We start from the raw sequence: 22,358 nt of genomic DNA, 5'->3' as shown, positions 1-22,358 counted from the left end.
TAAAGATTTACCATTCGAAAAAAAGAAAGCAATATGTAAAAAACAAAGAGAGAGATATGCTAAACAAAAGCATTTAAGATCAATCCGATTAGTGTAAGTAGTAATTCCAATCATATTGATCTTCACACATATATTGTCGAGAATACGGCAACGTCAAGTCAACAACAAACAAAAAGACTGCGAAATGATTCCACTCACACTACCATAAATGGCACCTAACAATAACTAATAATTTTTTCTTCAATTATTAATTGTATTATTTTTAAATAAAGAGAAAATACCTAGCCTCGCACGTAACTTTTTACTAGTAAAAATATATATATATATATATACTGATTTGTATATTGAAGTATAAGTGTTTTTTTAGTTTTGATTATTTGTAATTGTGTATATCATTCATTCAAAATTAACATATTCAATAATTTTGACATTTAATTTCTTTCAATTTTTTTAATATTGATTATTTGAATGGAGCTTGATTATTTATATAGGAGAGTATAAGTAGAAGGATTTACTTTTTCCTTTATGTGGGACACAAATATTTAGTATTAATTAATGAATTTGATTGTATGTAGCTTATGATTAAAATGGGATTGTTTAGGTAATTGCTATTATGTTTTTTTTTTTTATTGTTAATTAAGTCATTTTATTAAAAAAACCGAACAAACTAGTACAAACCCATTGCCACATAGGGGGCAATATCCCATTGTGTAAAAGCTTAAGAACTGTAGCTAATACTATGACATTGTGTAAAAATTGATGATGTATCCACAGATACTGATGTACTATCACCAATAAACAAAGCTTCATCTTCTAAACTGTTTATTTCAACCCACTTGGATCGATCAAATTTAAGTTTGAAAAGTTTAAAAGCTTTTGTCATCCATTTTGCTTGTTTTTTTTAACAAGGCAATACTAATTGTGGTTGCGAAGTTATTAATGAATTGTCTAAATCCCATCTGGTGAGTTCTAGTGTAGGTTATTTGTAGCTCTTCGGTACAGAGTATTTGACTATATAGTCAAATTTTAAAGATTGTTGGCCTAATAGACCGATATTTTTGTCACCCTTTTCTAGCTTTCGTTTGAGTCACTTTCTTGGAGTGGGATGTCGTGAGGGCTCATCATCATCTAGACAATTTTTGCAGTTACAAACATCCCAGTATTTATGCTTGTTTGAGGATTTAAAAACATAAATTAGCTTTCATTGGGAATCGAAATACTTGATCTCTGCATTTGTTGGCTGGATGGGTGTGATGACATATTGGGTGCAAAAACAATTACGTAGTTTTGTTTGGCTTCTTTCAAAAATAATTTTAACAGAATCATCTTCTTTTGGAGCCTTAAAAGATAGTTTAATAAGTGTTTTAATAGATCTAGTATAAGAGAAAAGAGTTAGTAAAGTAAAGTAAAGTATTATCATTATTATTATTTAATTTAATGAAACACATATTTTTCTTTTTGTCTAATTTATTTTTTCTCTCCATACCATAATATTAGTATTTTAACAATTTTCATAGCAGTAGGCTTGAATGGAAGCTATGAAATCTAATCAAATATTATTAATCGTCAATCATGTATATTAAAAGCAGTGTTAAAATCTAGGACACATCACAATATTCAAATCAGAAAAACTAAAATCTTATCCAATACATAAAATGTTTCAAAAAAATGTAAAGTAAAATAAAAATTAAGGGAATGGACACTAGTCCATTAGCTATAGTGAAGGGTTTAAGCTCAACTTTAATTTGGGAAAACATTTTGTTAAGAGACAACAATTCTTGTTGGCCATGATCCGAGCTTCACTACTCTCTTTATTGAATATAGTTGAGACTAGAAATAGAATAGTATATGTATTTGTGAATATGCAGAATAGGTGTCATATATGCAAGAATTGAGTGTTGATATAAATATATATATATACATATATATATATATAAAACTCTTTGAATTATCATCTTTCAACTAATGTTTATTGAATTTTACTCTTTTAATTATCATACTCGAGCAAGAAAGTAAAAAAAATCAGCAATATACAATATAAAGAGGCATACCAAAGCTCTAAGTGTCTAGAAGCTATGAAAAAAGAGATAAGCACGCTAAAAAGAATCAGACTTGAGAGATGGTGCAAAAGTCGAAAGAAGTGAAACCCATTTTGTACAAATGGGCCTACAAGGTAAAAACTTATCATGATGGTTCAATTGAAAGATACAAGGCTCGGTTAGTAGTTTGAGAATTCTCTGAACAGTATGAGCTAGATTATGACAAGATATTTGTCCCGGTCGCTAGGATTACAACAGTGTGGGTTCTATTAGCACTCACAACCAGTAAAGACTGAAGGCTATGGCAGATGGATGTGAATAATGCCTTTTAACATGGAGAACTAGATTGAGAGATATACATGGTGCAACCAAGAGGATTTGAGGATAGAGCTCATCCAAACTATGTTTGTAAACTGAAAAAGGCGCTCTATGGTTTGAAGCATGCTCCAAGAGCACGGTATGGCAAGATTGCTAAGTTTTTAGTAGAGAGTGGTTACATCATGGCACACGCAAATTCAAGCTTATTCCTCAAAGTAAGAGAATAAAAGATTGCCGTTGTTCTAGTATATGTATATAAAACATTAAAAACTGTTAAAAATATTTAAAATTTCGTATAACTGTATTTTTGTAATTTTTGTTTTTTTTTTTGTTATTTTTGTATATATATATTTTTTAAATTATCCCTTTTTTTTTCATAAATTAAAAAATTCTCTTAATCAACCAGATACAAGAAATTCAAGCTCAATAATAATAATTGATATTAAAACAAGCAACCCCAATAAGTTTTACCAAGACTAATATTACCACCAAGTTACAAATAAACTTTTTTTCAAAAAAAAAGTTATAAATAAACCATTGATGTATCTTTTTTTTTAGTAAATAAATAATCCATTGATCAAATAGAGAACTTTACAAACAACCAAAACAAACGACCTCAATCACTCACAACACCATTCCCCTAAACCAGTTTTGGTCTTTTACACTCACAGTCCAACATTCTATATGGTAATATGTATGATCCCAATAAACCGCATTTCAGGTTTTAAAAATATAGTATACGACTCATTAATAATAGCTAAAATATTCAGCACCAACGAAAGCAATCTATCCCGAGTTTTAAGACTCCCAAGCACAGCTAGCCATGACATAAATCGATGCTTATGCAAGCTCAGTCAAGACCAAATTAGACAGTACCGAAACAAACTTCCACCGCCATCTTTCAGAGTTTGATACAACATAGTTGCTAAAAGTCTTCTGCCTCATAACATTCATAACAGTCGAGGAGAAATGATTTTTCAGGATTTCTTGGACTTTCACAATGTGTTTCCAAATTTATTTTTTCTTTTCATACCATAATATTCCATATTGAAATTAGTATATTAACTATTTTCATAGCAGAAGGATTGAAGAGAAATTATGAAATCTAAACAACCATTAACTATTATTAATCATTAACAAAGGTACTCTCATGTCATATATATTAACACCAGTGATAAAATCTAAGTCACATCTCACTATTCAAAACACAAAACAAAAAAAGAACAAATAGAATATTGACAAACAGTGTTTCTCTCTACTGAATATTAACAATGTGAGAACACTTTGTTAAGAGATAAACAACTTTTGCTGACCTTGTTGACGATGATGTGAACTTGTTCCTTTCTGAGCTTCACTCCCTCTACTGAATACGGTAGGTGCAACCCAAAATGGTATTCTTTCACTCATTTTTGGGAAGAGTCTCACATCAATACTGAAAAGACGGAAAACACTACGAGTTTTAAGATTGTACACCCCGCAATCTAAAGGTCCAACATCAAAACCAATTGTATCTTTGTCATCGACGAAGTATATACAATTACTCTGGCATTGTGTAGAAGTTGATGATGTATCAACAGACACCGATGTACTATCACCAATAAATAAAGCTTCATCTTCTAAATAGTTAATTTCAACCCACTGAGACTGATCAAAACTAAGTTTGAAAACTTTAAATTCTTTTGTGACATGAGCAACACGACTTTCACGATACCTCTGAACTTGCAAAAGTTCTCCTTTATACGACTCCACCAAATATCTTCTACAAACATAACGATTTTTCTCTGCTGGAGTCATTCTATTTCTAACAATCAGCTTCATAATTGGTTGAGCCTGAGACGAATCTTCTGAAATGTCAAAAGCAACAAGCCCGCCCTTGTCATATAGAGCATAAAATGTGTCATTGTAGTAAAGAACGTCACTATAGTATGCATCAAGTAAAGAAGGTATATGAGTCCACGCAGCATCTTTAGAAGTTCTAATATAAGCCAATTCACACGAAGGTCCATATATTGCTACCATAATAAAATCGTTTGGATTCAATACCGGATCTGGTGTAAATGTTGTGAACTTCATGACATAGTATTCACGATAAGCCAATAACTTCTTCACAACTAATGCATCACTTGGAGGAAACAATGGAGGAAGGTGAACAGTACTTCTTTCCTCAGTTCTCATAAATGGCTTGAATAATGTAAATCCAAAATTATCATCCAGAGTGGCCAACCATCCTTCCGATGACCCTGAAAACGGTTTATTATAGGAAGGGAGTAGCAAATCCGACCCAAAGACATTCTTGTGTTCTGAGTTTATGCTACACACACTCCAAGAATTGTGAGCTTCGCTTTCGATGGGAAATAAGAGCTTTGGTTCCAAATGACGAATCAATTTGACTAACTTACTTCGATTATGCATAAATATTTGGTACCACTTAACACAAATAGTACCAAATATCAAAGAATCTCTCACTGTTTTTATCTTCTCAAAAATGAAGTCTAAAATATGGTCTGGAAGATCTGTCCAATCTGAAATTCATGATAGAGTCTCTTAACTTAATTATTGAAAATTTCTATCTAGGAATACAAATATTACTAAAACAAACTATTAACTTGGAAAACACTAGACTCTTTCTGCAATTGGTACTGTGTAAAACCCCTTATGAAATGTGTAGAGTATTAAAAGAAAAACATGCATAAACAAATACATAAAAATTATGTTCTTTTTTCTTTCATTTTTCAATCATAGATTCATGCATGCATAAATAAATAAATAAACTTATAATTTAATTACCTGGATTCAGTTCCAGAGTTGGTTTTATACGGCGAGAAATGAACACTGAAAAGTAATTTTCAGAAGAAATTAAAAATTTATAACCTAATGAAATTGGTATAATATGATAAGACATATAAAAACAAGAGATTTGAATCTTTTTCTTTGATCTGTCAGTTGAGTTTTCTTAAAATTCATCTTGTTTTATCTTTTTCAATCAAGAATTCAATTACCTGGATGATCCATACAATTTAGCTCTCTCCAAATATACAAAATCCTCAATGTAGAACTGAATTGAATTGAACTGTATACAAAACAAAACAGAGAGAACTCAATTGGGTCTATGTTGGAAGAATCAAATCAGGAACTATTTTTTAAAGAACAAATTAAAGACCAGTTAATTTAATTGATTTGATGAAATCTAAATGGAATGAAGCCATACTTATGTGAGTGTGAGTGAAGCAATTGTAATGAACCCAATTCGTCCTCTCCGATCAGTTAGTAAAGCTTTCTAGGGTTTTGATGAGAAGAAACCCAAAAAGGCCGCCGATGGACAGAGAATTGGATATGATGAAACCCTTCTATCTTCAAAATATTCTGTTTGGAAGTAATTGTGTAACTACTGGGATGGGATGGTAATTACACAACACAATTTACTAGTTACACTGTGTGTTTAGATATGAAGTGGTAATTATATATGAATTTTTAATATCTTGTTTGGCAAAATAGTTAGTAATTACATGGGAAAATAATATTTTTTAGTAACTAATGTTTAATATGGAAAGTTTTTAGGAATTACACAGTGTAATTACATTCAATTTTCATGGGGCATGAGAATTGGGAAGTGTAGTTGGAACCCCTCAATTATTTCTAATTACACAGTTATAGTGTAATTACATGGTTAGACAAGCATGTCAAATTGTTTAATTAACTCTAATTACACACAAATCTAATTACATTGTGACTTTCCAAACGCATCCTAAGAAAATTCAAGATGATGTATTCTAAGAAAATTATTGAGGCTAAAACTACACAACGAATACAAAAATAATAAAAAAAAAATATAAAAATACAATAATACAGAATTTTAAATAATTTTACAATTTTTATGATTATATTTACAAAAAATACACTTTTTTTATGTTGTGGTGTGCATAAATCGATCAAATCCAATAAGAACCGACCGATCCAATTACAACCGACTGCCAAATATTAGATATCTAATTGTGATCGGATCGGATCAGATGTTAATTTTAAATATCCAATTAGATCGGATCAAATGTTGGATGAGGTGTCTAAAAATCCAATACATCTAACATCCAATCAAACTCATTGGTATTTTTATTTAGTTTGGATGAATAATTGGATTTTATATTGTTATACGTAAACTATATATGTATATATGAAAATTAACATTAAAATTCTACACTTTTTTTCTTGGATTGGATGGATACAGTCCAATCCAATCCACACTGGACCTAAAATATTAGATGGATCCGATCCGATCTAAAAAATACTATGTATAAATATTAGATAAACCCAAATTAAACCAATAAATATATATAAAATACATCCAATGTATAGAACTGATCCAATCCAACATCAAATAAATGTTTGATCGATTGGATGACTGTTAATTAGATCAGATCGGATGGTAAAATCTAACATCTAATATATAATTTGATCGGATTTGGATGGGCCTAAAAACATTGGATGTGATCCAATGAACACCCTACTATTGTTAATTTTTTGTTATCTGTATGTTATTTTTTTGTTGTTGTTTGGATGTTATTTTCCTATTACTTTTATGCAATTTTCGTGTTATTTTTATAAAAAATTATAAAAATATATATATAAAAAAAATTTAAATGTAAAAATATAATTTTTTTTAAAAAATAATACTTTATGTAATTATCCTAAAACTATGTGTCACGAACAAATTTCTAGGTACTAAAACATGCTTTTTGTAGTTATAATTAAACTTTGAACAGTAAATGATGATGAAACAGGAGATAGTATCTGTCTGATTTTTACTTTAGTAAATGTTGTTTACACTACAGAGATGAGGTGAAGAAGCTTGTGTCTTTTTCTGACCACAAGGGGTGAGCTGTTATAGGTATTTATTTCATTTTCTTTACACTTGTTTTGAATTAACCCAACAATCATTGTTTTATGAAGTGTGATAATTGGGTTCAAATCACTTGAATCTTCCAATTTTGAGTGATATAACAGCAATTGATATATTAACAGACTAAGCTACACATTTAAAAACCATTATTATGCTCACTATTTGATCATCCAAACTAACTATTATTCTAAAACAGAATGATGCTCAAATCACTTAGTAAGTATTATTTATATTCATAAAGAACACAACAAGGCATTACACCTCTAACTCTATGGTTTACATCAATTTGAATTTTCTTTACAATTGAATCTATTGTATATAATTTCAAACTCCAAAAGGCCTCATTCCTGCAATGCCACACATGGACACGGTAGAGACTGTTGCTGCAAACGATGCTTATCCCGGGTAAGGAGTAGAGAAAATGCCTCGAGCCAATCCCACCAAAGAAAGCATGTTCCCTACTTTCTTTACTTGTTCCACACATTGGACAACTCTCATCTGGTTACATGTTAAATCTGTATAGTCTCTCTTTCAATCTCAATATGTCTAAAACCGCAAGCCAGAGAACATACCTGTGCTTCGGGATTCAGAAAGTTTAAGCACTGCCTAAACTTATCTCTTGTTACACTTTTAGTGAACAAGAGATAAGTTTAGTCTTCAACATTCTCCTCCTATATATCTAGACTCTTAACAAACCCTAGTAATTAATCATGGGGTCTAACAGGCGCACCTCTTCGTTTTTGGCTTCCTTCTTCAATTGAAGTTCAAACTCTTCTTCACTAGAATAATAGGTACTAGCATATAAACGAAAAACAGTTTTGAGTTTTATATATATAATATAAACTGTCAATCTTCAAGAATATAAGTTCCAGCCTGTAATGAGTTGATGAATTGTGACTTATGTTGATCATCTAATAATACCCTGCACTGCAAAATATTTATTATAAAGAAGAAAAGAAAAATGAGGAATTTACTTAATCAAACACAAAGGCAACAATGGCCTTAATTAATAGCCCAATTCACAATAGAAAGACAAGGAATTTCTCTCTATAATACACTTGAGAAGAATACATTTGAAAGTATGTATGTATGTATAGTAAGGAGTCTTCTAGGTCTAACTAAAGTGATCATTACTCAACAGATCAATCAACCAGAAATTGATGATGAATCCAAGAAGGGAGAACTTGTGTGTTTTGAGAGAGGAATAATATGGTGTACTAGGATATAGCATATAAAAGGGGTAAATGAGGGCTCCCATACTATGTAAGTGGGTTTCTCATACATTCAATATACAATTCCTATTATTTTGCTATTGTTTTATTGTGTTCTTAAGTTTGGAGTTTTCGGTTCTTATCAGAAACTTAATCTTCCAGACAACATTTTAGTAACTATTATTTATACTCATAAAGAACACGAGAAACTTTAAAGGTGATAGATGGAAAAGTACCTGGGCACTCACTATAATATGAAAGCACACATCACAATATTATTCAAATCAGAAAAACTAAAATCTTATCCAATACAAAAAATGTTTCAAGAAAATGAAAAATTCTTACCAGGGCTTCCCTTCTACGTTGGAACTTTTCCACCATGGAACAAGTTCTCTCATCAAACATTGAGTTAGAACAATTTGACTATAGAAACACAAACTAAGTTCAAGAGTCAAGGACGTCGCTCAGCAACTCAGCTTGCAATGAGTCAACAGATTCTCGTACCTTCCTTCTACTCCAAAATCCGTCAACAATAGATCTCCAAGTATCCTCATTTGGAACACATCCATCAAGCATCATCTCATCAACTATTCGAGCAGCTTTGTGTAAGTCACCTTTCATACAAAACATTTCAACCAAAGTATCAAATGTCCTAGTATCAACTGTGATACCCCTCGTACGCAAGCTAAGATATAATTGAAAAGCTCGATCAATGTTGTTGGTAGTACATAAGCCTTGGACAACAATATTATGGATTCTAACGTGAAGGCTCCAAGTTATACGGTTTGGTGTGATACCATCAAGAACCATCTCATCAATAAAGTTTGCCGCCTCCTGAAACTTATTAATATCACAGAACCCAATTATTACTTTTCCATATTGGCCTGCATCTGGCTTTAAACCTTGAAGCTTCATCCGGTCAAGAATTTCAAGAGATTCTTGAAGCTTTCCTTCTTTACATAGCCCATAGATCAGAGAACTATAAGTGACCATGTTGGGCGAATGGCCTTTGCTTATCATCTTATGCATTAGTTCCAAGGCCTCGGAAGAACGCCCACCCTTGCAAAATCCATCCATAAGAGAACTATAAGTAAACACATTTGGACTAATACCTTTGCTTATCATCTCCTCAAAAAATCCCATAGCTTCATCTAAATTGTTGGACCGACACAAACCATGTATCAAGTTAGTGTATGTGACAACAGTAGGCAAACAACATTTTGTCTCCATTTCTTTGAATAGCTCCTTTGCGTCATCAACCTTTCCTAATTTACACAATCCATTAATTAAAGTACCATATGTATATGAATCAGGAGTAAACCCACGACTAGGCATCTCACGAAACATTCGAATAGCTGCATCCATTGTTTCACTGTTCTTGCAGAGAGCTTTCAGCAAAATATTAAGGGAAGCAAGGATAGGTGGAATACCCATTTCTTTCATATACCGATAAAACCTATATGCTACCTTTAACTGGTTTTCTTCAACAAGAATAGACAATATAGTAATGTATGATTTCGAGGTTGGTTTGCATTGAAAGTCTTCCATCTTGTGAAAGACCCTAATAGCATCCAAGGGCTTGTGGACACGACCATACCCTCTGCAAATAGACATGAATATGTTCTCCTTGATATCACACTTCTCCTCCTTCATTCTACCAAGCATTGCCTCAGCTAATCTAAACTGGTTCGAGGATACTAATTTAGAGATCATAAGACCAAAAGTGTTATGATCATGACGAAAACCATTGACAAACTCAGCTGTTGCCGAATCAAATACAAGAATGGCCTTCTTTATGTCCTTTTCGGCTCGTATCATTTGCTCAACTTGGGAAGAAGTGATATTTTTGGACCATTTGAATAAAGTTCCACCTCCCATGGTTGCACTGATCTTTCTATACAGAAAATTCCATAATTAATTTATACATTCTTATTTTTGAGAAAATTTTCATTCTACATTTCATTTCAAAGTATAAAATCAACGCAAACTGCAAGGAGAAGTATATCAACATCCACTACAATATATCAGGGAACCATACCACTTTTCCCTTCCATCCAATTACATTTTATTCAAAATGATTCCTACCCATTTTAGCAACTAAACTATCAAATTCCATCCACCAAAACATTTTTCTTAAACTATTTTCTTAAAAACAAAACAAGAAAGGGTTGAATAGTTACACAAAAAATTAAACCCAACATGTACATCAAAAAACACTAAACTTCATAGTCTCGTTGTTCAGCAAGAAAGAATACAACATACAAAGTAAAATCCAATAAAAATTAAACCTCCTTACAAGTTCGATCAAAATTATTGATTTCACCATTTTCAAATTCCAAGTTTCTTACAAAAATCAGCTTTAAACTTGAATCACAAAGAAAATAAACGAGATTCGGGTACCTTTTGGCTTCAGCTCAGAAATATAGTTGCAAGGGTTTATGCTGTGAGAGCTAAATTACGGAAGGGTTTTAGGTTTTATAATCCATCAAACAGAGCAAAAATATGGTATTTTTATCCAAGGAAGTCAAGAGGGAAAAGAGAGGGAAAAGCATAGGGCAATCAATTATATCATGTCAAGCTACAACAAATCTTTCTTTTTTTCATTTTACATGAACAATTTCATATTTCAATGACAATGAGAGTTTAGGTCATTTTCCCCAAGCTTTTAGAAACCCTAATTATTTCATACCTTATGATTGGCTTCCGTTGTGGTGTAGAATGCAGAAACAGTGGTCGTGAGCTTTAGTTTCAATGGGAAATAAGAGCTTTGGTTCCAAATGAGGAATCAATTTGACTAGCTTACTTCGATTATGCATAAATATTTGGTACCACTTGACACAAATAGTACCAAATATCAAAGAATCTCTCACTGTTTTTATTTTCTCAAAAATCAAGTCTAAAATATGGTTTGGAAGATCTGTCCAATCTGAAATGCATGATAGAGTCTCCTAGCTTAGGTGTAGTTTGGAAATATTTTGTTTTCTAATTTTTGAATGAGTAAATATCATTTTAGACCTTGTATTTTACAAAAGTTACTAATTGGACCTTCTATTTTGTTAAATGATAAAATAAACCATGTATTTTCTAAAATGGTACAAATAGGACCCTTAACTTAATTTTTGACAATTTTTTTTTAATGTAACCAACTTGAAAATACAAACAGATATAGAAAATGTAAATAGTTTTGTCATAACACTTTTAGATCAAATTATTATTAAATTTTATTTTGACAAAAAATCAGTTCAGATTCCTATTTTTACCATTTTGAAAAATACATGGTCCATTTTGTCATTTAACAAAACAGATGGTCCAATCGGTAACTTTTGCAAAACATAGGATTCAAAATGGGATTTACCATTTTTAATCACAAAATAAAAGTAAAATTTTTGTTTTTGAAAAACAAAAATGCGTTCTGTAACCACTTTTGTTTTTTAATTTTAAAAACAGAAAATAATGTATTATGTATAGTTCATTTTCATTTTCATTTTTTGATTTTATTTATGTCGGGAGTCTAGGTCTGGGTCAGATTCGGGTTCAGGTCAGAGGGCGAGTTCAGTGCCAAGGCCGTGGAGGGATTTGGGTCCGAGTCTGATCGAAGTCAAAAATATTGATTAAGAAAATAAAAACTGTTTAAAAAATATTGAAAGTGACTTTTTTTTTGTTTTAAAAATTTTGATTCTCAATTAAAAAATTGAAAAGTAAAAACAGTTTTATAGAACATGTTTTTAAAAAATATTTTCACTTTTTTAATTTTAAAAACAAAAAACTGATTAAAAAAGTGTTACCAAACGCCACCTTACTAAAACAAACTAATAACTTGGAAAACACAAGACTCAATCTGCAATTGGTACTGTGTAAAACCCCTTATGAAATGTGCTGAGTATTAAAAGAAATTTTTTTAATAATAAATAAACTTCTTCAAAGTAAAAATTTTGGATCCGTCACTGAGTAGATGATAGAAAGTCTATAAGTGATTATATTTTTTTTTCCAAGGAGAAATATCTTGTATCTTAGTTTGCAAAGAAGCAACAAGTTGTTGTATAATACAGCACAAAACGTGAGTCTAAGGCCTTAGCAAATGCTGCTACTAAACTAAAATAGTTGGTCTCCTTACTCACTTAATTAAAGGTCACATTGTCTCATTGTCCAGTAATTTGGGTAGATAACTAAAGTGCTGTAATATTGGCTACTAACTCCATATTTTATACTCGTTCGAAGTATATTGAAATCGATCTACACTTTGTCAGAGATCAAATTTTACCAAGAAATTTCAGTAAGATATGTCCCAGCAATTGACCAAGTGGCAGATGTCCTTATTAAGTCTCTGTCCACTGATAGGTTCTCTTATTTCAAGTCCAAACTCAAAATGGTTACAACCTCTTTTCGTTTGAGAGAAATATAAACCGACAAACTAATTAGCTGTGTTAGTTAATTTGGCCTAAGTGAGCTCTAACATTTTTCTTGTTTTTACTTTCTTGTCAAACATTTCTGCTATAAATAAAAGATCAGCTCAATTGCTTTGGGTTAAGCTTTCATTGAGCTTGGCTCATACCACCATTCAATCTAAAATTGCTCTGCATTTTCTATTTAGCTTCTGCTGTTTCTTTACACGCTTGTATTTGTGGTTGGTCTCTTTAGTTTGGGCCCATATATATATATGACATTTTGTAACTTTCACTTTGGTTTATACCAATTTCAATGAGAATGGGTTTTCATCAACTAATACCAAACGGGGCCTTAGTGTGTGAGGCCCTAATTAGTAGTTAAACATGTGAATATTGTACTAATATTAATAAATAATGATATATCATTAACATAATTAAAATAGATAATTACATAAAACATAACTTTTTGTAAAAAAATATATTTTCACGTTTTAAGATTTTTTTTTTACATATTTACAGTTTTTTATATAAGCAACACGAAAACAACAAAAAAATTACGTAAAAGTAACAAGAAAATAACATTCAAACAACATCAAAATAATAATAAAAAATTACATACATATAACAAAAAATCAATAGCAAATTAACAATAGTATAACATAAAAATATCATATTTTCTATAAATAAAATAAAAAAATCGTGAAATATTTAAAATTCTGTACAATCGTATTTTTGTAATTTTTTTTTTTTTGTTATTTTTATATATTTGTGAAATAATCCCTAATTAAAAGTAGTGATACACTTATGTGAGTTTTATTCTTTAAAAAATAATATTTACAAACATATCTACATTTACGTATTTATTACTAAGACTAGGTGATTGTTACGTGCCAAGCCACGTAGTGTTAGTTTTATTTAATATTTTAATTTTTTATTTTAATTAATAATTAAAATAGTATAATTATTTGAACGATTTGTTTTATAAAAATAAAATATGTGTCAGTATATTTAGTAAGTAAAACATAATTGTGTTATAATAATGTATGTTATTAATAGTAAAATGTACATTAATCTTCTAATTGAAAAAAGTTCTATTATCTCATTTCATATCTAATAATAGCTACACAACTATATATTTATAGACTTTCACATTCTTTGGAAAATTACTAATAAGCACCAATAATATTTTCATATTCTAATATTTTTCAACCTTCTCCTCTTGGTGGTAAAATTAAAAATAAAACTAAAAATAAGCACAAACATATAAGGTAAATACTAATTACAGCCCATTTCATCTTTTTTTTTTATTATTTTTTTAAGTCCAAGCCCAAAAATCTCTAAGCCAACACAATGAATCTTCTTTTATATTATCTTTTCTAGATATTTTATCTATATTTTTCTTTTTTAAAAAATAAATAAAAAAAATTATTAATATTCTCCCAAGATAGGTTTGTTAGAGAGATATGTGGCTAAGATGATTTTTTTAATTTAAAAAGAGATTATTAATTTAAAAGATTGTTTATTTAAAAGATTGTTTAATTTTTTGGGTTTAATTATTGGGTTTATTTTTTAACGGGAGATCAAACCTAATCGTTAAATTTAACAGAATATTCTTTTATTTTTAAGTATATTCTGTTAAACCAAGAATGTTAAACCAAGAAATGCCGTTAGATAGGCACTTTTAATATATAAAGATATTGACAAACAATGATAACAATTCTCTTTAGATATGTAATAAAAATAATACTTAGGATGCGCAAAAACCTTGGTACTGAAAAAGAGAACAATTCTCTTTATATATGTAATGAAAATATATCTTACTCAATTTTTGTATTTTATTAATACTTCATCCATCTAATATTATTAAAAGTTTTATTTTTAGTCACAACAAAATTTATGATTAAAAATAAAAGAATTTTGTAATTATAAATCATCATTTCTATGTTATGACTAAAAGGTAACTAAATGTATTAATTATAAAAATTCCAATTTGTTGTAACTAAATATATTTTTAATCACAATAAGTATTGTGATTAAAATTAAATTAGTAATATAATTTGTATTTAATACTATATTTTAGTCACGCATAACTTTTTGTTGTAACTAAAAATTACATGTAATCACAAAAAATTTATGTTATGACTAAAAAATTATCAGTAACAAAATAATTTTCTTTTTAATGTAATAACATTTATTATAAACGACTAAATTGATAGTAGTCATGTTAATTAGTTTAAATTAAGGATACTGGAAGAAAAAGGCACATCAAATTATAATTATTAAATATATATATCTTTATATATTAAAAGTGCCTATCTAACGGCATTTCTTGGTTTAACATTCTTGGTTTAACAGAATATACTTAAAAATAAAAGAATATTCTGTTAAATTTAACGATTAGGTTTGATCTCCCGTTAAAAAATAAACCCAATAATTAAACCAAAAAATTAAACAATCTTTTAAATAAACAATCTTTTAAATATTAATAATCTCTTTTTAAATTAAAAAAATCATCTTAGCCACAAATCTCTCTAACAAACCTATCTTGGGAGAATATTAATAATTTTTTTATTTATTTTTTAATTTTACCACCAAGAGGAGAAGGTTGAAAAATATTAGAATATGAAAATATTATTGGTGCTTATTAGTAATTTGCAAAGAATGTGAAAGTCTATAAATATATAGTTGTGTAGCTGTTATTAGATATGAAATGAGATAATAGAACTTTTTTCAATTAGAAGATTAATGTACATTTTACTATTAATAACATACATTATTATAACACAACTATGTTTTACTTACTAAATATACTGACACATATTTTATTTTTATAAAACAAATCGTTCAAATAATTATACTATTTTAATTATTAATTAAAATAAAAAACAAAAATACTAAATAAAACTAACACTACGTGGCTTGGTACGTAACAATCACCTAGTATATATATATATATACTAGATAAGAGTTACGTGGCGAGCCACGTAAATATTAGTTTTATATAAGTTCTAGTGATTTTTGTTTAAGAATTCAGTAATTAAGCAACGACAACAACAATAGTAGATAGATCTATTTAAGTTTTTCATATTTGTAAAGATTATAAATCTAAACTTTTAATTTTCTAGATTTGAGATTTTGAATTTTTAAAGAAATAAAAAATAAAGTTCATATGTAAGTTAAAAATAAATAATATTTAATCTAGAGTACTAAGAAATCAAAACAATCAGCACTGGGGCTGCCCATGTGAGGAGCTTCTTTATTACCTTCATTGCAAAACTTTGAAGCTTCAAAGGCTACTCTCAGTCCATTTCTTCTCATTTCTGGATCTCCAACCACTAAAATGAGCTAAGCAAGATTGCAGCATGAGTCCATAAAGAAACTACATGTACTTAATTCATAAAGAAATAATTACAATACATTCAGTTACATAAATATAACTAAAACTTTCAAATAATGAATAATATACATAATTACATTTCTGTGAGAAGGGTTAGAAGATTTTACATTTTTGGTCATTGTTTTTTTATCAAAATTCAAAGCTTTCAAATGGGGCATCATAGCCTCCATCATGAGATCCACAAAGTGCTCCTGATCCATCAATTTCTTAAGAATGATAACAAACATTTTGGGGATGCCTACAATTGAATACGAAACAAACAAGCACTAATACATAAACTATACATGTCTCACTCATAGTGTTTGTAGGTCAACACCTCATTTTTGGAACAAACACTAAAAAAATTGTATTTAAATGCGGCCAACTCACCTTAAGCTTTTTTATTTTAACTATTAATTAAGTTTTTCCAACATTGTATGGTCAACAAATGGAACCTAATGTATAAATGAAAATTTTCAACTTCTCAACCTCTCATTCCTTCTCAAGCATTTCTTTTGTTTCTTTAAGTTGAATCTACATTTCTTTAAAGGAGAATGTAGCTTTCATTTTTTTACCGTTGTCCATGTCAATCTGTAAAATTACAATAGAAAGAAAAAGATAAGTGAATAAAGGGATCTGCTACAAAACATACTTCGAAAAGGTGCATTAAGATACAAATTTATGTCACTGTTTGGTCTCTCACCTATTTTCTACGATTGTACCACATTCAACGACAAAGCTCATCCTAAATTATGTAAACTATACTGTGGTCGCAAGCTTTGCTTGTCAATATCACATTTCAATTTTCATAGAGTAATCCAAAAAATGAAAGAAAAATGATCTAAAGATTTATTGAAAGACTTTGTCCCTTTGACTAAAATATGTCTGAATTCATAAAGTTTAGTATTGACTGAAATTTTCAGCTTACTAAGAAATTGTCAAAACTATAAACAAGCTCTAATCAAGAGACAATAGAGCACATTGAAAGTCATAAGCAAGGATTAAAATTGGTCATACCCATACACATCCCTAAGCAATCTTAAAATTACCCTTACCAGTTTTTCTAGTTGTAATCTCAATGTCAAATCTTCAACGTGCTTCATAAGTTTATTTTTGGCAACCTGAAGAGTGCAGAGCTCCAATTTCTCTTACACCTGCATATGAAAACAAGAATAACTAAGACAACGTTTTAAAAATCCTAAAACTAATCAAATAAATATCATTAACATTATCAGAGATAATAGGAAAACATTATTGGAAGCATTAATAGTATGATTGTGAAAATAGGAGATAACTGCCTAAATCAATTGTAAGGCAGTAAGTCAAATCTTAAATACTAAAAAAAACTTTGAGATAACTTGCCAACAATGTTTCTCACGTTTAGTTCTTCTTCTTCAGCTTTTAAATCTACATTAAATCTTCCTTTTGCGAGCCTCTTAAATCATTCTTGTACTATGAAGGACATCATATAAGCAATCAACTTTGTAGGTCTGGCTACCCTTTATTTATGTTAGAACATAGCTGGGCAGAGTGTACCAAAATTTTTAAAGTTACTTCTATACATACCATAACCACAATATAGATGCCTCAAAAAATAATAAATATTCTAAGCAAGGGACATGAAGTAAGTCCATAGAATTTGTGGTATTTTAGGTAAATAATACTGTAGAAAAAGCATATCCAAACAAACAAAGCATTTAGCAAATGAGTGACACAATGAAATGGTTTATCTTCATACCTTGCGCATCGGAAAGCGTGGTCCTTTCACCCACAGAGTTAAGAAATTAGATCAAACTAACTCAAAAGTTAATAAACTAAAAATGTATAAACACTCACTCATATCCCGTGTACTTGTTAGGGAATAACATTATATTAACTCCATGATCACAGAGGTTCTCATCACCTAATGTTATTCAGATCATCTCATCAATCAAAAAAAAAAAGTATTATCATTTGTTATGAAGCAATTACTTATAAGTATTGGGATTTAACAAGAGCATACCTCAGCCTGACCATCTGTGATGAGAGGAACAACAGCCCCAGCTCCTCCAAGTCTCCTCATGCTAAGAACCTGACAATAAGAGTCATCGAGTTATTTTTAACATGGTCAGTTAAGTGATTGTTTCATTTGAACACTTTTGCAAACACATAGTGTGCATTGTCTCAGAATTATTTCCATATTTCAAATAGAAATTAGTCAAACTATTTTCATCAATGAGAACTATTTATGAAAGTTTATGGCAGAAATTTAATGCGATCCACCAAATACCAAAGGAAAAAAAAATAATAGAAGAACAATTGACCCAAGCAATAACAACGTACTAAAGAAAATGAACAAAAAACAAAGATATAAAGCTTTTAATTGAAATTAATATATACCTTGTATGGACACAATTTCTTCCTGAGCTTTGTAAAACCAGTTCGCCTGCAAAAACAACAACCTAGAAAATATTATGATATATATAGATTAGAAATATGAGAGAGAGAGAGATAGATTTAAATATAGATCTAGAAATAGAACTTAACGGAGATCTCTAGAGGGACCGCTGGTTGTGTGCTTGGCCGGTGGGCGGAGGTGCTGGGTCGGAGATGAGAGAGAAGGTCGAAGATGAGAGAGAAGGTCGGAGATGAGTCGGTGTTCGTAGAAAGAGTGGAGGAGGCACTTAGAGAGGAACTGAAGTCGGGTATATTAGTCGACTGGGAGTGGGAGTCGACTGATCCTAGACGATGATGATACATATAGGATTCAAAATAATATTAATTTTTAAAACATTTTTTTTTGAAAATATTTTTAAAACATTAATATTAATATATTTAGATAATAATAATGCTAACTGTTAAATAATAATATGTTATTATACGGGATGTGGCTAAGATGATTTTTTTTTTTAATTTAAAAAAGATTGTTTAATTTTTTTAGATTTAATTATTTAATTTAAAAAAAGATTGTTTAATTTTTTGGGTTTAATTATTGGGTTTATTTATTAACGGGAGATCAAACCTATTAACATCGTTAAATTTAACAGAATATTCTTTCTGTTAAACCAAGAAATTTCGTTAAACCAAGAATCGTTAGATAGGCACTTTTAATATATAAAGATATAAAAGAAATTAAGAGTCTCTCTCATAAACTTTCCTCCACCTACAATCTTGCATAATAATTCACCTCAATCCCCAAAGCTCAGAAAAGTAGAAAAAGAAAATAGATTTACCCAAAAAGAAAAAAATGATTAAGAGAAGATCACAAATTATATCATCTTGTGGCCCAAAAAAATAACCAACCTACTCCTGAAGATAATGGTTCGGTTGATGGTAACTTGGAGCATTGGACCCCTCCCAACTTTCCCTCAATAAAAGTTAATGTTGATGGTGCAATTTTCACCAATGAAAGGCGCTTTGGAATTGGTTTGGTGGCAAGGTCTTCTACTGGTTTAGCTCTTCAAGCCAAAAGATTAAGCAAATTAGGAGCTTTGAAGCCACACGTGGTTGAGGCCATTGGAATTAAGGAAGCTCTGAGTTGGGTCAAAACCACTGGATGGACAAATGTGGTGATTGAGTCGGATTGCTTGAGAGTCATCAAAGACCTACGAAGATTTAAAAATATGGCTTCTCCTTATGGCCATATCATATCAGACTGTATGACTCTGAGTTCAGATATTGTTAATGTTTCTTTTACTTTTGTAAAACGATCTGCTAATAAGGTTGCGCATTTCTTGGCGCGATCTTCTCTTTCAGAGGCTGATTGTACTTTTTCTGGGGACGCTTTACCTTCGAGTATTGCTTCCTTGGTCTCAGATGATTTGATTTAATAAAACTTATCATTTTTCAAAAAAAAAATCATTTTGTGGCCCACTATGAAAAACAATATCAAGGTTCAATGTTTCTCTTTATATTATTCAATTTAATTGAGATTTTCATCCATTAATGCAATCAAATTAGTTTAAGCTTTATAGTACTTTTACACTAATTTATCAATTTATTACCACTCTAACGATTTCTTGTGATTTAAACTTGGGATCTTTTAGTGATATTATAATATTTGCACTCAAGTAATCTTTGCTTTTCCACTAGATTTTAACAAAAGTAATGTAAAATTATCATATTTAATTTGTTTAAGAAATTTTGTCATGTGTTTTTAACTTCAAATTAATTTATTGTGATTAGATTTACCATTTTTAAATAAATTATGAAATTTAATAAATCATTATAACACGTTTAAATTAAGAGTATTGTTATTGGATATGTGCTTAATATTTTCTAGACGTGTTGTCTTGCGATTATTAGCAATAATTCTTAAAAATTATTACTTTAAATTATATGAGACTCAATATTTAATTGATACTTAAATTAATATGATCTCAATTTAAAATTATATATAGCTTTATAGTTAAACTTTAAATACAAGTGCAATGTGTACATTTAATAGTGTGTGTTAACATCATATAGGGTTATGCAAAAAAAAAATAAAATCTATTCAATTAATCTCGAAATATATTGTCATTAGTAAGGCCAAGAAATTTGAAGTATCTATAATTAAATTTGCAACTATAAAACTATAGACTAATTTTTTTTCTATGTAATAACTTGCTAGCATTTAATTACTAATTAATGCAAAACAAGAAAAAAAAAACAAGTGAAACTAAAAATGAAAAGGAAAAAGAGACATGTCATGATGAAGAAATATTAATTAATTAGAGTTGGTATTAGAGATTCCAACCACTAATTAATGCTATATATTTACATAAAGTTGATATATTGTCAAGCAGTAATGGGAAATAATACATTATATATATGGTTTTAAGTGTGATCACATCACATGTTTTTCCTTAACATTACTAAAAGTAACACAAGATTGTTAATGGTTCCACAAGTTAAATATTACTTTTTTATAAAGTTATTACAACAATCATATGAATTAATGTTATTGTTAGTAATGAATTGAATAATAGCCACATATATATTTATGGGTTATTATATTATCAATAAATGCAAGCATCAGACAAAATAAAAAATCCAATACATACCAAAATGAAAAAAGTTAGTTCCTATCTTCCTTACTACTAAATCGAGCTATTTATAACGATGGATAAATGGTAATGTGGATCTAACACAATTTAAATTTTATATAAAAAAAATAACAATATATAAAAAAATTCTTAGGTGAAACCGTCAGTACATCAATTTTGCTTTTATTATATGGGTATTTTTTGTATTTGATATATAGAGAAATTATAAATTATATTTGTTTATATGATGATATATATTATAGTTATATATATTGGGAATTTGTCCCTTTTTGAAAAATTATGAATAATTATTAAAGATACCGAAAATAAGATTTAAAAATTTAGTTGTACGTATTTATTTTATTTTGTGCTCGTACAACAAACTATTTTGAACTTTATTTTCAATATTGTAAAATATTCAAAATTTATTAAAAATGAACTGTCTATTACAACTATATATAATGTACAACACCAGATAAAAAAAGGAATACAATTTCTTAAAGAATGAAAAATAGAAAATGCCTTAAGTAAAAGTAATGTGTCCACCAAAGAAGCTCACATATATATTATTGTACTAGATTATGTTTAGTTTTATACTATCTATAGTTTTAAATATAAAATATAATAGTTGTTTGTATATATTCCCCTTAAATAACCATCTTTTATATATAAAAATTATATTTTTCCTAAATTTTTTATATATTTAAATCCATATAATAATATCTTATCATATAAATTATTGTTGTTTATATTATTCTCATTTATACCTATATATTTATTTAGTATTTAACGAGAATAACTAGAAAAACAAAACAATATATTTCAAAAAGAGCCAGCTGTGTTATAAAGAAATTAAATAATTTTACAAAAATTACAAAACCTGAAAACAATCGAGACTACACATTGTTTTAATCTCCAATCTTGTGTTGTTTCAAAATTAACAAAAATTAATATCAAAACTACTTACTTACCATATAAATATAATTACTAAATATATATAAATATTTCCACATATCACGCTATTACTCTATAAACAAATATTACACTTTTAAACTAAATAAATAATTAGATTAACTGAAAACACGGACAAAATCATGTAAAGTGACCCAAATAAAAGGTTCTCTCTTCC

The 22,358-nt window shown here is 29.1% G+C and overlaps 2 protein-coding genes and 1 long non-coding RNA gene across 11 annotated transcripts; all 3 read right to left on the bottom strand.

Annotated features, from left to right (window-relative positions):
* Window positions 1-3,456: 3,456 nt before the first annotated feature.
* LOC115707424 (F-box protein At2g17036) lies at window positions 3,457-5,749 on the bottom strand. Its single transcript, XM_030635387.2, has 4 exons — window positions 5,566-5,749; window positions 5,357-5,427; window positions 5,145-5,189; window positions 3,457-4,879 (listed from the first exon to the last, which is right to left on the bottom strand). Exons 2-4 carry the CDS (start codon window positions 5,367-5,369, stop codon window positions 3,645-3,647), a joined length of 1,293 nt encoding a protein of 430 aa, XP_030491247.2. The 5' UTR covers window positions 5,370-5,427; window positions 5,566-5,749; the 3' UTR covers window positions 3,457-3,644.
* Window positions 5,750-7,380: 1,631 nt separating this feature from the next.
* LOC115707403 (pentatricopeptide repeat-containing protein At5g46100) lies at window positions 7,381-11,431 on the bottom strand. 5 transcript variants are annotated; one of them, XR_004009737.2, is made up of 3 exons: window positions 11,152-11,412; window positions 8,808-10,356; window positions 7,381-8,173 (listed from the first exon to the last, which is right to left on the bottom strand). XR_004009737.2 is itself a non-coding variant. In XM_061107333.1 (2 exons), exon 2 carries the CDS (start codon window positions 10,338-10,340, stop codon window positions 8,907-8,909), a length of 1,434 nt encoding a protein of 477 aa, XP_060963316.1. In that variant the 5' UTR covers window positions 10,341-10,352; window positions 11,152-11,431; the 3' UTR covers window positions 7,381-8,906. The 5 variants fall into 5 exon arrangements, 1 of the variants encoding a protein (XP_060963316.1); XR_004009739.2 differs by having other exon boundaries at window positions 7,381-8,178; window positions 8,808-10,352; window positions 11,152-11,410; XR_009685404.1 differs by having other exon boundaries at window positions 8,808-10,352; window positions 11,152-11,410.
* A 5,005-nt stretch (window positions 11,432-16,436) lies between these two features.
* Window positions 16,437-19,402, bottom strand: LOC133032491 (uncharacterized). Of its 5 annotated transcripts, none has more exons than XR_009685122.1 (6): window positions 18,750-19,402; window positions 18,603-18,664; window positions 18,226-18,294; window positions 18,060-18,126; window positions 17,279-17,744; window positions 16,437-16,814 (listed from the first exon to the last, which is right to left on the bottom strand). It is a non-coding gene; the product is annotated as an uncharacterized LOC133032491 (long non-coding RNA). The 5 variants fall into 5 exon arrangements; XR_009685119.1 differs by having other exon boundaries at window positions 17,279-17,377; window positions 17,602-18,126; window positions 18,750-19,398; XR_009685123.1 differs by having other exon boundaries at window positions 17,279-18,145; window positions 18,750-19,401.
* Window positions 19,403-22,358: the final 2,956 nt, after the last annotated feature.

This window comes from Cannabis sativa, chromosome X (genome assembly GCF_029168945.1).
Source record: "Cannabis sativa cultivar Pink pepper isolate KNU-18-1 chromosome X, ASM2916894v1, whole genome shotgun sequence".
In the NCBI taxonomy this organism is placed as follows: Eukaryota; Viridiplantae; Streptophyta; class Magnoliopsida; order Rosales; family Cannabaceae; genus Cannabis; species Cannabis sativa.
Note: the sequence above shows the minus strand (reverse complement) of the source record. Positions and strands in the feature narration are given on the sequence as shown.

Excerpts from the sequence above, each read along its gene's own strand:
- LOC115707424 (XM_030635387.2), bottom strand. Across the intron at positions 4,880-5,144 it reads AACTCTGGAACTGAATCCAG|ATTGGACAGATCTTCCAGAC; the intron begins GTAATTAAATTA and ends CATGAATTTCAG.
- LOC115707403 (XM_061107333.1), bottom strand. The coding sequence starts at position 10,340 with ATGGGAGGTGGAACTTTATTCAAATGGTCCAAAAATATCACTTCTTCC.